Below are 15,912 nucleotides of genomic sequence, written 5' to 3' on the forward strand. Positions count from 1 at the left end.
TATGGCAACAACTTGAACAATTTCACGGGGACAGTCAATGTCTTCACTGAGAAACTCCAACTCTACCACTCAACAAGCGCAGTTGATTCGGCAACTCTGTCATCGCGTTCTGCATCCGCGTTGACACTATGCACCTCGGAGCTGTCTGTGCGGGGACGACCTTCAGCTTTGATTGAGGTCCGCGGCGCATCTGGAGCTCCTAACGATGCCGGAAGCGCTTCGATTCAGCCTGCAACCAACGGCTCCAATGGCAAGACCTTCAACCTTTTCCTCTCGAGCGTCTCGAAGCCGTCACTGCAGCTGTCACTGGACGCAAGTGGCGGCGATGGTGCTACAACATGTGACGTTCGGGTCTAGACTAGCTACCGGGTAGATAGAATAGAAGTCGGGTTTGAACTAAGTACACTAGGATATCGTTGACTTAAGCGGTCGGGTCACAGTCTATGTGCGAGATAGTGGATCTTGCGTAGATAATTATATTAATAGCTAAGGAGCTGGGTAGAGACTGACTATAGTGAAGCGTAGCTTCCTATATACTAGTTTATGGAAGTGAGGGCTCACGGGAGCGTCGTGATCTAGTAAGCCATGCATTAATATTAAAGCGTAGGCTCACGGTGAGGTCGCGAGCTATACTTTATGCGTAGTAGTATAATTAGAGGAAAAAGTGGGGTGCACGTGAGAGGCGCATGCGGTCGCATGCTAGGTCGTAACATAATATCTCCCCTCCCGAGATTCTGCCCCTAGAATCGATCAAAACCAATCGTTAGTCCATACTCGTAAGTCCTATTAATTCCTTCTCCTTTATTATTTCTTGCATGTGCTAACGCTATGTCTAGTCGCTCTTCTGACGCTGCTCGAAAGACTCGCGAACGCCTGAAGCTTGCTTACGCTATTGCTTATGACGGTGCTAACGCAGACATGCCGTGCACCTATTGTTTTAAGAATCAAAAGCCTTGTCGTTTTGATAATAGGTCTTCGAAATATAGCGAGTGTGTTCGTCGCGGTCGTCCTTACGACGGGACGTTTATAGCGTCTTTATATATGTATTTGTTCTTTTCTTGCTCCTTTTCCTAACCTTCTTTAGTAAATCGTTTACTTAAATAGCGTAAGAAGCTTAAGAAGGACGAAGAGAAAGCTAAAGAGGCTCTCTTTCGTCTTTAAACTAAGCTCGCGACCGCTGTTGGTCGTTTGACGCGGATACGGAAGATTCGCCGACGTATGAAAGAGCGTATTAACGACTCCGTTCGCCGTGGTTTAGCCGGTCTTGAGGAGGATGAGCGGGATAACTCGGGGTCTATAGCTCCCGCTAAAGCTATTCCTGTTTTGGATAGTCATGAGCACTAGATTAAGAATAACCTAAGGTTCTTGGGTCTTCTTGACAATCCTAACTAGTCGTCCTTAGGTTTGGGTAATGATTTTACGGACGTAGTCCTTTTATCTAGAGCTAGAGCTGCTAGTGGTAGTTCTTCACGAGGTGCCGACAATCCTTAAGATATTTAGCGGGTTCCCATGTATTTTCGTTATTTGCATAGCCCTTCTATTTAATAAGGTACTTAACTTCTCCGTCGATAGTTTGTTTGTCGAGTATCCGTTCTAGTTCGTAAAGTTCTTCGAGAACTTCTAGTTCGTAGTTTGTTTTTGCGTTTTACGGTGCCTTTTCGAGTAATAAAATATAAAAAACTAGGTGCATCCTTATACTTAAGGGTAGTAAAAGTTTATAGTTAGTATCTAAGATAACTTCGTTAATTTTGAATAATCTAAGTTTTTTATAATCGAGCTTCGGTAAAGGTCGAGTTATTATGAAATTTTTACGTAATAGGTAGACTATATCTCCCCTCCGAAAGATCGGTCCCTTCGATCTTTTCTAATTATAGTACTTCGACATTCGTGTACGTACGAATTCGAGCTATTTCTTTATATGTTTATGTAGTGAGCGTAATTAATCTACTTTAAGCATAGCTTTTTTAGCAAGAGGTCCATCCCTTAGTGTTTTATTACCGAACTCGGGTTCGTATCCGTAGTTCGCGTAGAATAATAAGATTTTAGTTAATTCCGTAGGTGCGCTATTATAGGCGAGTTAGGCGAGTAGTAACTTCGAGACCCAATCGTCTTACTCATAGCTAATATAGCACCGTAAGTACTATTCCAATGTCTAATTCAATCTTTCTATCTATCCATCCGTTTATGGGTAGTAAGCTATGCTAAGCTTGTGTTTGGTCCCAAGCTAAGCTATTAATGCTTACCAAAACTTCGAGGTAAATATCGTTCCTCGATCCGAAATAATTTCTTCCGGAAGGCCGTGGTTGGCCACGATGTGTTTGAGTATTGTATATGCGAGTATTTCTATATCCGTTGCTTCTTAGTATGGTAGGAAATATCCGAATTTGCTTATCCGGTCCGTGATAACGAATATACTATTATATTCGACGTTAGATCCTGGTTCCTTGGATTTAGGTAGCTTCGTAATATAATCGAAGGCTATCGATTCCTATGGCTTTGAAGGCACTAGTAGTGGCTTTAATTCTCCGTATGGCTTATGCCGTGTAGCCTTACTGCGCGCACAATCTTCACATTGTCTGACGATGCGTGCGACATCTGCCTTAATTCCTTAGTAGTCGTACGTTCGTCGTATTCGTTCAAGAGTCTTTCTGACTCCTTAATATCCTACCGTGGGATGCGCATGAATATTAATCAAGATTTTATCGCGTAGCGGCGGTAGTATCTAGAGCAGTCCATTCCTAGTGGGTCCTTTTCCTATTTCTATCGCGCAGTTGTTAGGTATTTCTTTTTCATGTTTTAATACCTATTCTAATATTTTATCGTAGTGTGTAATGTCTGCTTCTACTCTAAATATAAGAAGGTTAAGTACTATTTATACGTAGTTTCCTTTGTTATTTTATCGAAGTATCTAGCCCTTGGCTTTTGGTACTTCGGTGTCGTAGTCTGGTCGGCGGCTGAGTGTATCTACTCTGCCATTCTCCGAACCTTTCCGATAGATAATTTCAATATCGTAATCGGCCAAGAATTCGGCGTATCTTATTTATCGTGCGCTAAGTTCTTATATTATCGCGAAGTAGGAGATGTTTTAGTGATCGGTGTAAACTTTAGTAGTAAACTTCGTCCCTAGCATATAGTGCTTAAATTCCTTAACGGCTGCGATAATTGCCAGGAATTCCTTATCGTAAATAGGGTAATTTAGTTCCGCGCCGTGGAGTTTCTTCGAGAAGAATGCAATTAGTCGTACGTTACTATCGTCGTCTCGTTAACCAATTTGCGCTCCTATAGCGTAGTCCGATGCGTCTATTTCTAATTCGAGTAGTCTTTCGGGGTTATAGGTTATAAGTACTATATTTAATAGTATAGTGTCTCGCAATCCTTCGAATACCCTTTATTACTTCGTTTCCCACTTAAATTCTCCTTTTCCCTTAGTGAGTCCCGTGAGTAATACTACGATTTTCGTAAAGTCGCGTATAAAGCGTCGATAATAGTTCGTAAATCCCACGAACGCTTATACTTCCTTAAGCGTTGTTAGCACAAGCTATTCTTTGACTGCATTGATCTTTATTTATTCTATTAGGATTTCGTTTGGTCGGATCGTATGTCCGAGGAAGACGGTTTCTTATATATAAAACGCGCTCTTTTCTAGGTCAACCAAGAGGTTCGTATCTTGAAGTGTTTTTAGTACCCAGTGGACGTGTTTCTTATGTCTTTTAAGGTTTTCCGAGAAGATTAGAATATCGTCTAGGTATACCATAACGAAGATATCTAGGTACTCCCTGAGTACGTTATTAATCATTCGCTAGAAGGTAGCTGGAGCATTGGTGAGGCTAAATAGCATTACTAAATACTCGAATAGACCGAACTTAGTGCGAAAAGCTATCTTCTATTCGTCTCCTTTCTTTATGCGGATTAGGTTATAGGCTCCTTTTAGGTTAAGAGCGGTGAACTAGTTCTTGCCGTGAAGTCTGTCCTTGAGCTCGTTAATAAGCGGCAGGGGTGTCCTATCTTTAATCGTAATATCGTTAAGCTGCCGATAGTCCACGACTAGTCGTAGCTTCCTATTCTTTTTTAGCACGAACATAACGGGATATCCTGCTTCCGAGGTGGAGGTTCGAATATAGCCTTTCTCACGCATTTCGTCGATATATTCTCGTAATATTTTAAGTTGCTTTTCGTTAAGGTTATAGAGTTTGTGGAACTTGGTCGAGGTTCTAGTTTTGAGATAGATTTCGTGATCCTACTAACTATATTGCGGAATACCCGTTTCGAGGGTTTCCTTGAACAACCTGCTGTACTTTCGGTATTCCAGCGGTATGTTCTTTATTCGTTCTTCTTCTATTATGGGTTTCTTTTTTCTTTCTTCTTATAGGGCTTGGTTTACTTTAAATATCTTTTATATAATATTGGCGAGGATTCGTTTTCCTTGTTTATATCGTATACCCGGTTATATAGCCTTCTCGGTTAGTACTACGGCTTTTGCTTGCTTCGGCTCGCTTATGTTCTTCGGTAAAGATCCTTCAGAGGCTAAGTCGTCGCGAATATTCGCTTCCTTCTAGTTGAATAGTAATTGTCGCGTTATCGTGTCTATCCACGCTAATTAGCCAGTGCGCTAATCGACTACCGGATTACTTCTCGTTAACTATGGGTAACCTAGTATTATATCGTATTCATATAAGTCTATAATATCGAAGACGATTGTCTTATAGTATCCTTATATCGTTGCGTCGAGATAATCGGTCTCGCGGTCGATGGTTCCACTATTGTAATCGAAGCTTTATCCTTTAATATTAAAAAGCTTATATGCCCGAGTCTTGTGATTCTATAGCAGCATATATCGGTTAACCACTACTAGTGAGATATAGTTGCCTATTGCCCTACTATCCAATAGTGCTCGCAGGCAATATCCGTTAATCTAGACTTCTAAAACTATTTTCTATCCTCTATCTATCTCCACGGAGCAAAGGGTCTTTGGGTTTCTTTCGTCGTCCTATGCCCTTTCTATAGGCGACGTTAATAGTTTTTTAACGGGTAGTATTCTATGTTAATATTATTATCCTTAGGGTCGTATACGTCGCTGCTATCGTACGACTCTGGGTATGTCGAGGGATATCGTTTTCCTTCTTCTTCGTATGGGTGATATATACACCCGTAGTAATAGACTCCGTAGTCTAGTATGCATCCTTCGAAGTGCCTGTATGTAACATACTGCGTGCATGCTTTTCCCTGCGGAATAAGGCATTCTCGTGCCTCGATCCTATGTCGTAGGTATAGCGTTTCCTTCGCTCTAGTATATCTTTCGTGGTTTGTCTTTCCTTTACTAATATAGTCTCGATCCGCTTATTCGGTAGGGTCGAACGGCAATCTTATGCCGTTAGGGTGCTTCTCGCATCCCTTGCACCCTTATCCGTAGCTTAAGGCGCATTCCTTGCTCTTGACTATCTTAATGCCGAGCAATGCCTTTGCGGTATTCTCGTGTCGCCGGAGCTCTTCTATCTCCTTTTATTCCCTAGTTCTATACTAATCGAACACCTTTGCCTTAGCGTATCGTGGATAGTCCACTAACTAACATCCGCGCCACGTTTTCTAGTCTCGTGCGCATGCTTCGGGGCATTTTACTAACTACCTTAGTATTACATATCCTATGCTAGGTTCTGCGTGTATATATTCGTAAAACTTCGCTTTATACTTTTCGTATAGGTCGTTAATAACGCGGGTAGCTAGTCCCCTAATTAGGTAGACTTAATACCTTCCTTTATTAGGTGTATGTATTCTATAAAAGTAATACACACAAGAGATCCATAAGAGTTCGCAGTGTTTTGGCGCATCTAGATATATACGTAGGTCGTCTCCTAAGACCGTTCTTCGGTCTATTACCTAGTTAATGCCTCCGTCTAATATCTAAGCGGGGATAACTATCCAGAGGTCTTCTCCTTGCGGCAAGGGGTCGTATCGATCTATCGCTGCTTTCATCTATTCTCGTGGGGTTGCTCGTCCGTGCAGCAGGTTAGTCTCGAGTATCCTTTTCTTCTATAATAGTTCTTCTTCGTAGTCCAGGGTATCGGTTATATCGCTTCCCGAATCATCGCTATCCTTAGGGGTTATAGTGATTTTCTATATAACAGTAAGGGTCCTTACCTTCGGGGCTTTTAGAAACCATCCCGATTCCTCCTTGCCGCTTTTATAGGCATAGTAGTTATTATCATAGCATCCTAACTAGTATAGGGCTTCGTGCGCCACTAGTTAGTTCATGGGTTGCTTGTTGACCTTCTTTGGCATTTTTTCCGTGTTAGCTGCTTAATTAGGGCATGGCACCTTAGACTAGCTTGGGTACTTCGTATCGTAGCCGGACCTAGTTATGTTTAGTTGCTTCGGCTTACCTTCAGGTACTGGTCTCCAGCCCTAGCTTCGCCCCTTCTTTAGTAAGCGGCACTCGCGCTTCCAATGTCCTGGCTTGCCGCAGTTATAGCAGGTTAAGTTTTTCTTATTATTATCTATCGCGGCGAGTTATCGTTATATAGCGTCCAGGTCTATAGGTCCTGGGTTTATCGTATATACCCATGCTATATTCTACTATCGGGGGCGTCCTTGGTTTGGATAGTAGCGACGTCCTCCGTTACTATTGTTTCTGAAGTTTAAGTACGACTGATTTATATTCCTCCCTTTTCCTAATATCTTGCGCTTTAGGTATAGTCGGTTATCGATCCTAATCGCGTTCGTGATATACTCCGTGAGGGACTTAGGTATGTCTTTGTCGTAGAGTTACTCCTAGACCTCCAACTTTAGACTATTGAAGAAGTAAGTTATAAGGGGTTCGTCGTCCTATCCGAGTCTGCTAGATAGTTATCGAAACTTTAATGCGTAGTCCGCAGCAGATCCCGTTTGCTTCAGGGTTCGTAGGGTTTCAATATTAACTCGGTTCTTATCCACATTTCCAAAGACGTCCTTAATAGTATTCTCGAAACCTTCGAAGCTTGCGAACATAGCTTGAGTTTCGTCGTCTTAGAGGTTAGCCGCAGTCTCCATGAAATCCCTCATACGTGGTTCGAACCACGCTAAGGCCGTGCCGGTGAGATATATTCCTGCGTGAAGGATCTTATCTATGTTATCGGCGAGCTTGGTAGGGAATAGTCGATAGTACATCTTAAGCTAAGTCAAGAACCCGTTTAGTTATCCTAGGTTGCTATCGAACGGTCTAGGTAACTTAGGCTTAATCGTCTCGCCAAGGTCCCTAGCGTTATTATTCTCTATATCGGCCATGGTGTCGTATTGCTCAAGTACTTAATACGGTAGTGCACTAAATAAGAGCTATCAATATATAACGTTCGGGTCTAGACTAGCTACCGGGTAGATAGAATAGAAGTCGGGTTTGAACTAAGTACACTAGGATATCGTTAACTTAAGCGGTCGGGTCACAGTCTATGTGCGAGATAGTGGATCTTGCGTAGACAATTGTATTAATAGCTAAGGAGCTAGGTAGAGACTGACTATAGTGAAGCGTAGCTTCCTATATACTAGTTTGTAGAAGTGAGGGCTCACGGGAGCGTCGTGATCTAGTGAGCCATGCGTTGATGTTGGAGCGTAGGCTCACGGTGAGGTCGCGAGCCATACTTTATGCGTGGTGGTATGATTGGAGGAAAAAGTGGGGTGCACGTGAGAGGCGCATGCGGTCGCATGCTGGGTCGTAACACAACAGCGGACCTCAACACACCGGCAGGAGCAGGCGGATCGGGAGGCATCATAGATATTGTTGGCTTGTCATCCTTCACCGTCCTATATGAGCACCTCATCAGGTTTCAGGAGCTCAACGAACTCCCCGAAGACTGGACGCCGCAGGACAAGGCAAAGACCCCCGCACTATCCATGAGAGAAGAGATGCTGGTACAAGCTTCAGGACTTGCGGAGCTTGCCACCAGAATCTGCTCGCAAGATGACCCAGTTGGCGCGATTGTGCTGGAGCGGCTCTCTAGCCTAGTGTCACCGAGCGCAAAAGTCACCATCTTCGACGTCGCACGTGCCGTGAGAAGCTCGGCTCATTTCATAAGGAAAGCAATGGAAGAGGAGGCCCTCTCGCTACGAAAATGCTGCTCTGTCCAGGGAGGACATGGCGGACCCGCTGCGCTCACTGCTCTGGGCCGTGGAATCAATGGAGAGGACGGCCAAGCTGGCCAAGCGCGTGTCGAACTCGTGTGCTCGCGTCAAGACCTGCACCCTTGTTTCCCGATTGCACATCCTATCCAGTGTCAGATGCTCCTAGATAAGTCACGGGCCTACTTTTACTTTGGCAACGAAAAGAGTCTTCGTCTTGCACAGAAGTGCCTCGAGATGTGCCTGATGAAGACTGGCTTCTATATGAGCCTCGAGGGCGCGGATCTTGAGGCACACCTTGATCTCTTCGAGGCCCAAAGGACAGCTCTCGGTATCAGATCTGGGGGGGAAGCGATGGAAAGCTTTCGAGAGATTGACCAGGTGGGCAGAAGTCTCCTCTTCCAGCTGACCAACACCTCGCTCGACTACTATTGCCGCAGGAGCAATTGGGTCCCACGCAGCGCCGTGGGAACGCTAGAATCGCAATCTGAGAAAGCACTTCGAGATCTGAAGAGGATCGAGAAGCTGTACATTGCGTATGCCAAAGCGGTTGAGGAATTGCAACAAGATGTCTCGCAGCGTCAGGAAGTTATCCAAGAAGTCGACACATCGCAGACCATGATCGACGTTCACGTCGAAGAGATGCGCCTTGTCCTAGAGAAGTTGAGACGGTCAATCAAGAATCCCCAAATAAACCTGGACATTGAGCGGATGACCCAGGAAGTCACACCATTGCTCGAAGATTTGAGCCACGAAGTCTTCACAACCTTCAAGCTGACACCCACCCAACTGTGTGACGCAGTCAAAGCAATCGCCGCAGAGCCTTCCAAGTCAACGGCAGCAAAAGAGGTCGGGAAGCTGGCCTGGCAAGGATTTACCAAAGTGCCAAACGTGGACGGTGTGCTCGTCGACAAAGATCTCTTGTTCTCCAAGCTCGAGACCGTCAATGGAAACCTGCGTGACAACCTTCCCAAGCTTATGGAGGGTGCCAAACTCTCCGAAGATGGGTTTCTAGTGGGGGATGATGCCGCATCCGCCCTTGTTGTTGCGAATACGCAACAAATTGAAGACCTCTTGGCTGAATTTGGCGGAGATTGCTTTGGTGGCAAAGCTACTGTTGCAGCTACGAAGTTGCGACAATATGTCAAAGTCATTGGCGATCGAAACGCCAACATTGTCCAGTACAATGTGGTTCTCAAAGAGATCATTGACTCACGCGCCAGGAGGATGGCTCTTGAGGACCGTCGCCTGTCCGCACAAGGAGAGGCCTTCAAGGGCCAGGATCTCGACCAAATCTCGTCCATGAATAACCTGACGGCGGACATTCACAATTACTCTCGCCAGAGGTCCATGCGCCTGCTCACACTCTACCGGAGAGCAGTGTTCTTCTCCACGCTCTCGGACCCTGATCTCCTGGCAGTTGGTGGATTACAGAATGATGCTGCTCTCAACCTTTCTGCCACAAAGCTCGAAGATATCAAGAACAGACTGCATGACCAACTTGAGGAGCTGCGCGAGAAGAAGGGCTCAGACGCCCCTCGATATCCCGCAGACTACGAGAACGCACCGGGGAAGTTCATCAACTTGACTTCACTGCAGCTGCAGGAGTTGCTCCAATACGGCCGGCTACGTGTGACATTGCCGGCTGTACGGAGAGGGTCCAAGCTGTATCCTGACTTCAATGGCCGAGCTGATGTCCGTGTGTACCGTGCACGCTTTTGGCTCGAGGGCATCACCATTCGCGACAAGTCGACGTGGACAGAGGAGGAGAAGCAGGGCGACGACGTACCCGTTAACATCGGAATGAAGCACTGCGGCGACAGCCAGTTCACAGACGTGTACAACGAACCCGTCTCCTTCTCACATGATGAGATTACGGTGACCTGGCAGTATCGCATTTACTACAAGGCTGCCTCTGCCACGGACCCAACTGTCCAAGTGCCTAGACCTCAGGCTGTTGACTCTGGTGATTTTGTCAACTATTCGGCGATGTATAAAGATAACAACGATGCATATGCAGCTCCCAGCCCGTTTGCGACGTGGGTTGTGAGCTTGGAGCATCTAGACCCTCGCCTGGATTTGACAAACGTCACTAGGGGCCGGTTTGAGTTCTTCGGTACGAGTCGGGCGTTTGCATAGCTGTGTTTGGTGATACTAGTGGTTAAATAGAACATCCTGACACTGCGTCTCCGTGAGGACAAGTGGAATGTCATTGATCAATCGAACGTGGGCGCAGCCTGTCCGTGAACCACATCCAAGCAGAAAGTCTGGCCTGATCAACATGACGCCGCCTGTATACATTGGATTGTCCAGTTCCTCAATGCTGACACCATCGAGGAATGCAGGTCGATCCTGTCGATTCAAGCTGGATATGTGACTCGTTAAGACCCAATGTCGAGGCACGGCACGCTGCTAATAATCATTCTCTCTCTATTCAACATCCCTTGGCCTCACGCCGCCGAGCACGAGTGCCACAAGCCCGTAGAGCGCGGCGAGATAATGGAAGATAAAGACATGGCGCGGATTGTGAGGAAGGCGCAACTGAGACAGGGATCAGACCTTGGATCAAAATCGCCAGTGTGAGCATGAGACTGAGCGCCGTTGGCGCTGATGCCAATAAGCCAATTGCTGTGAATCACAGTCGCCACAAGGCGTAATTACGCGTTTGGTCTCCGCATGACGCATGTGTTCTGGCTTATGGAGAGGCCATAATCACAGCGACCATGGACATGTGATGGTTTCGGGAGGTGTCGAGGGGTTGGCGTTGCAGCACAACAATGCTCAGATGATCCACGCCTTCAACTCAGAGAAGCGATCGATGGGGTACCACGCACCAGACTGTTCCGAGTGACCCTAGCTAGACTATATCACCCTAGGGTGCACATGTCAGCCCACAGGGTTCGACAAGACTGGGGAGAGGGGCAAGTAGCGGGATCTTCGGTCTGCCCAGCTAGGCTACGCCTGAAAGGGTATAAACTATGAGAGCACGCGAAGTCAATATGAACCGGGAATCATCTCAGTTGGACGACAAAAACGCAACTTTACACCACCAAAGCGCTTGGAATCTCAGCAATGGCAACGCGGGAAGGACTATTTTTCGACAACTCAAACTCGGTACTGCAACGGGGACTCCCTTGCCAAGGTGCTATTAAGCCTCTTACGAACAACACTGATGAAAGGGTCGAGTTTGATGTCATCATCGTGGGAGCAGGGTACGCTGGCTTGACAGCCTGTAGAGATGTCTGCACAGCTGGTGAGTACTGGAGAGGTAGTCGAAGTGCCATACTTATCAATCGTGCTGCAGGTTTCAGTGTCCTCCTCCTGGAGGCTCGTGACAGAATCGGCGGGCGAACCTTCACGACTGAGGTAGATGGACACCTGTATGAGATGGGAGGCACCTGGGTGCACTGGAACCAGCCGCATACATATCGCGAGATGTCCAGATACGGCCTCACTGACTTGCTACCCAGCCATGACCGGACATTCGGACTTGACAGCTGTACAGTTCACTTGAATGGCAAGACTCGCAATGTCAGCCACGAGACAGCAGTATGTATGAGACCTGGTATTGTGGGATTCCAAGCTAAAATAACCTAGCACGCGATGACAGAGAAGGCTTTTAGATTGATGTGTGACGTTGATGGTGAGCTGGGTCGAAGTGTCATACCGTACCCTCATGATCCGCACTTCAACCCAGAAGCCAAGTATTGGGAAGCGTTGTCCGTGGCACAGCGTCTCGACCAAATTAGGACGCAAATATCAGACGACGAGGCTGCTATCCTGCAAGCGCGTCTGTCGTCGATCTACGGGGCTGACATGGACAAAGCTGGGTTCTTCGACATGCTTCGGTGGTGGGCTCTTGGAGGATACACCATGGATGGGCTGTACGAAACAGGTGACGATTTCAAGCTCCCAGATGGCCAGTCAAGCTTTGCTCGACATTTTTTTGACGAAACCGTTGGAACGCAGAAGCTGATCTACTGTTTCGATACAGTCGTGCAGTCAGTTCATGATAATGGGCGCGCGGTCTGCGTCAACGACAAGTGGCGCGCTGAGCGACTGATATGCACCATGCCTTTGAACGTCCTGTGCGATGTGAAGTTTGAGCCCGGACTAAGTGCGCAGAAGCTGCAGGCGATGAAAGGAGGTAACATTAATCAAGGCGCCAAAGTCCATCTCGAAGTATCAGGGTCGGGGCATCGTTCATGGTCCAGTGCCATCTATCCCGTCAGCCGCGCCTGCAGCATGTCTGGAGACGGGCTTACGCCTGCGGGGAACACTCATCTCGTGTGCTTTGGCTCGAACAAGGAATTCACATCGCCGGAAGACGACGCTCGGAGCTTTGCGGCAGATTGCAAGCATGTCCAGGAAATAGACATTCTGAAAACAGTAAGTGGCACCCAGCTGGACAGTGCTCGGGCTGGCTGACAAGAACAGATCTGGCATGACTGGGCCAAAGATCCATTTGCCAAGGGAAGTTGGTGCATGTATCCGCCAGATTTCAGCTTCAAGTATTTGGCTACACTCCAGGAACGGGCTGGAAATGTTTTATTTGCAAACTCGGATTGGGCGTCGGGTTGGCGTGGGTACATTGATGGCGCCATTGAGAGAGGCACGCTGGCAGCGAGGGATGTCGCTACTGAGCTGCGCACATCGCGATGCACGGCAGGCTAGAAATGAGAAGCAGTGTAGTTAAATCTGTCAAGAAGTTCGAGATGCGTAGCAGAGATGCCAGAGATCCAAATAGTGCTCGCGACAACAAGCTGTAGGGTACTTTAGATCAGCATGGCTGACTATTCCCTATTCGGGAATACCCCGCGTCCGAGACTCCGGGCCAAGGTGGGACTGGGGCCGGTGATGGATCCATTGCCATATTAGGCAGGTTAGCGGACCCTGCATTCTTTGTTTATGAATTCCAAGTCCTACACTCGTTTTGAAAGCCCGGAAAGTCGTCAGGCATGCAAGTCCATGCGTCTGATATAATTACCAACACCATTTCTTCTATTTGAAGGCATGAAGAGCACCGGGCACATTCACTACTAAATGCGCAGCAACAATAGTCCTCACAACCCAATCCACCCTGAGATGCGCCTGGCGGCATGACCCACTGAGTATGTGAATCGGACATTGTGCTTGGTGATCGCTCGCCGCTTCAATGGGGCGACTTGGCGCTGCTCTTGGGTTTCGGATATTTGGCTCGTCAGTTGGGCACCCAAGTGCTTTTAGCAAAAGTATTGGGCCTCTTCGTGATTTACCTGTTTATTTGTTGAGGAATTACGATGTTGAAGCTCCTGCCCAGGGCACTGCTCGAAACAATATGTCCTGCTGTCGCGAATACTTCCACAATCATAGAATCTGACCCAACCACCCCTAACTTTACTTCAATCATCCCGCTTCGTCCAGGGACTCAGAGCGTCCAGAAAACGTTTGTGCAAATCAGCATCTCCGCTCCTTTTGAGTAGCTCTGGATACTCTTCACCGCCTAGTCTCTCAAAGAATAGCAGGATTCCAGCCCAGATAAAATCAGTGTAGGTGACGACATCGCCTAGGAAGAACGGCCCGGACGAAACCTCGTTGAGCAACCCAGACATTTGTTGCGCGAATGGCTCAGCTCTATCAAACGCTCCAGGGCCGTGCTGTTTCCGGTAGACTTCCAGGTCCATCCCCAGATCCTCTCGCCGAGTTTCGATGAAATACCCCAGACTGTGCTCGCTGAGAAATCGTTCTGCAACACCCGGTACGTAGACAGGCGTCAGCTGTGTCATGAGCTGGACGAGAATCGGCTGGAACCTGGATTGCAACTGTGCATTCAAGGGCAAGGTCGGTTCTGGATGCCGTTGTTCGATGATTTCGGCAATTTTGTAGGAGTCCATTACATAGGACCCCCCCGGCATTTGCAACGCTGGGCACGTGAACTTGGGCGAACCTTCACGTTCATTCGGAGCGACACTAATAGAGTGAGCAGGCGCAACGAGTAGAGGGATCCTGGATTCAAAAAATCAGACATCACTCACTGCGAGCTAAGCCGGTTTTGGATGTCGGGGTATTCAAGCTGAGACGGATTCAGTATGGCGACAAAGAAGTATGGCATCGTTGAATTTACCCATTCTGTTGTATAGTCGAGACCCTTGTAGTTAAGAAGGAGCCTGGCTGATTGCGTATGATCTTAGCCACGCACGCATCAGAGCATATTGCATGAACTTACTTCTCCAGGTGTTCATAGACCAGCACACCCGCGGGGGCTTGGTGGGGATGTCGAACAGTGTGTAGATGCTAGAGGCCATGTTGCGTGCCTTGAAGGCTATCTGTGCAATTAGATCTGAAGGTTGAAGATGAAAGGTTCAATGTTTAGATTTAATTCTGCAATGGGCGAGTGTCCTCCTGATAGAACGAAAAGCGGAATTGCGGAGATAGGATCGCTTCAACAAAAGTCAGCAAGCAGGACGACGGATCATGGATCGGCAAGCGCGGCACCTTTGGAGATGACATCGGTTTCCTTAATTGAAACTCTCAATTGTCTTGTGAGTCTTGGCGCAGACCCGATTTCTAATAAATAATTAGACAAGTAAGCAATAGCAGAGGATGACTCGAAGATCTCTAAGACGAGCGCTTAATAATGTCTTGATGTATTGTGGTTATTTTTAGACCTTACGGGCGCAACTAAGAGTCCCGTTGCGACCGATTCAATCAAACAAGGCCTCGGCGTTGAACATGAGCCAATCCACGAGACCACGACCTACTTTGCTTCCTTGGGTTCTTGTTATATGGAGAACTTAGACGCACGCTTGGAGCATCGTTTGCTCGTCGGCTCGAGCCGGCGCCAGTGCCTTTGTTCCACGGTCCACGCGACGACAGCCGATTGAGTAACCCTAGAGAGTAATAATAAAGCACCGATCGAAGTTCGAACCGGTGCACGATTGAGCAGGGCCGAAGCATCGGAGCATCATTGCTCCCTTCCAAGTTCCAGAGCTGAACCTGCTGGGGGTCTGGGCCCTGGGCTAACCTAGCTAACTCAGGGGCGTGCTCACTGCTCAACCCCTGTTAACCTCTGTGAGCCCCTGCGACTACCACTTGTTACGACCCGACATGCGACCGCATGCGCCTCTCACGTGCCCCTGCTTTTTTCCTCCTATCATACGTCACCCGCATGCCACGTAGAATAGACGACTATAGGCGACTAGCGACTATAGTCGACTACGCTATAAAGGCGCTCGTAGACGATAGTCGACTATCGTCGACTATATAATATTTACTTAGTATATAAGAAGCCTAGCTTTATTATAATTAGTCTCTACTAGCTCCTTAGCTATTAATATAATTATCTATATAAGATCTACTATCTCGTATATAGACTATAACCCGACCGCTTAAGTTAACGATATCTTAGTATACTTAGTTTATAAATCGACTTTAGATCTACCTACCCTATAGCTAGTCTAACCCGAATATTATATATTAATAGCTCTTATTTAGTATATTACCGTATTAAGGTACTTAAGTAATACGATACTATAGCTAACGAATCCTCTAAGATAACCCCTAAGTCTACCGATAAGGGTAAGGCTATAGTTAAGTATACCGAGACCTCTTAGACGGCTTAGTCTATAAACTTAGACTCGGACGAGTCCGACGATAAGGATATAAAGATCCTTAAGGGGTAGATCTAAGAGTTATTATTACGACCCAACATGCGACCGCATGCGCCTCTCACGTGACCCCCGCTTTTTTCCTCCTATTATGCGTCACCTGTATACCACGTAGGATAGACGACTATAGGCGACTAGCGACTATAGTCGACTACGCTATAAAGGCGCTCGTAAACGATAG

General features: G+C 47.0%; 3 protein-coding genes across 3 annotated transcripts; 2 read left to right on the plus strand and 1 right to left on the minus strand.

The window, feature by feature from the left end:
• The first annotated feature begins 7,712 nt into the window (after nucleotides 1-7,712).
• On the plus strand, nucleotides 7,713-10,350 carry F5Z01DRAFT_275468 (uncharacterized protein). The gene has a single exon (XM_046258708.1). The coding sequence runs from the start codon at nucleotides 7,861-7,863 to the stop codon at nucleotides 10,222-10,224; it is 2,364 nt and encodes a 787-aa protein (XP_046115574.1). The 5' UTR covers nucleotides 7,713-7,860; the 3' UTR covers nucleotides 10,225-10,350.
• Nucleotides 10,351-10,913: 563 nt separating this feature from the next.
• F5Z01DRAFT_275474 (uncharacterized protein) lies at nucleotides 10,914-12,804 on the plus strand. Its single transcript, XM_046258709.1, has 3 exons — nucleotides 10,914-11,634; nucleotides 11,683-12,474; nucleotides 12,523-12,804. Exons 1-3 carry the CDS (start codon nucleotides 11,158-11,160, stop codon nucleotides 12,757-12,759), a joined length of 1,506 nt encoding a protein of 501 aa, XP_046115575.1. The 5' UTR covers nucleotides 10,914-11,157; the 3' UTR covers nucleotides 12,760-12,804.
• A 662-nt stretch (nucleotides 12,805-13,466) lies between these two features.
• Nucleotides 13,467-14,615, minus strand: F5Z01DRAFT_752765 (uncharacterized protein; the record flags this gene model as incomplete). Its single annotated transcript, XM_046267079.1, has 4 exons — nucleotides 14,560-14,615; nucleotides 14,291-14,504; nucleotides 14,100-14,235; nucleotides 13,467-14,070 (listed from the first exon to the last, which is right to left on the minus strand). The coding sequence occupies exons 2-4, from the start codon at nucleotides 14,367-14,369 to the stop codon at nucleotides 13,467-13,469; spliced, it is 819 nt and encodes a 272-aa protein (XP_046115576.1). The 5' UTR covers nucleotides 14,370-14,504; nucleotides 14,560-14,615.
• Between the last annotated feature and the right edge of the window lie 1,297 nt (nucleotides 14,616-15,912).

This window comes from Emericellopsis atlantica (genome assembly GCF_019669845.1).
Source record: "Emericellopsis atlantica unplaced genomic scaffold F5Z01scaffold_26, whole genome shotgun sequence".
Lineage (NCBI taxonomy): Eukaryota > Fungi > Ascomycota > Sordariomycetes > Hypocreales > Bionectriaceae > Emericellopsis > Emericellopsis atlantica.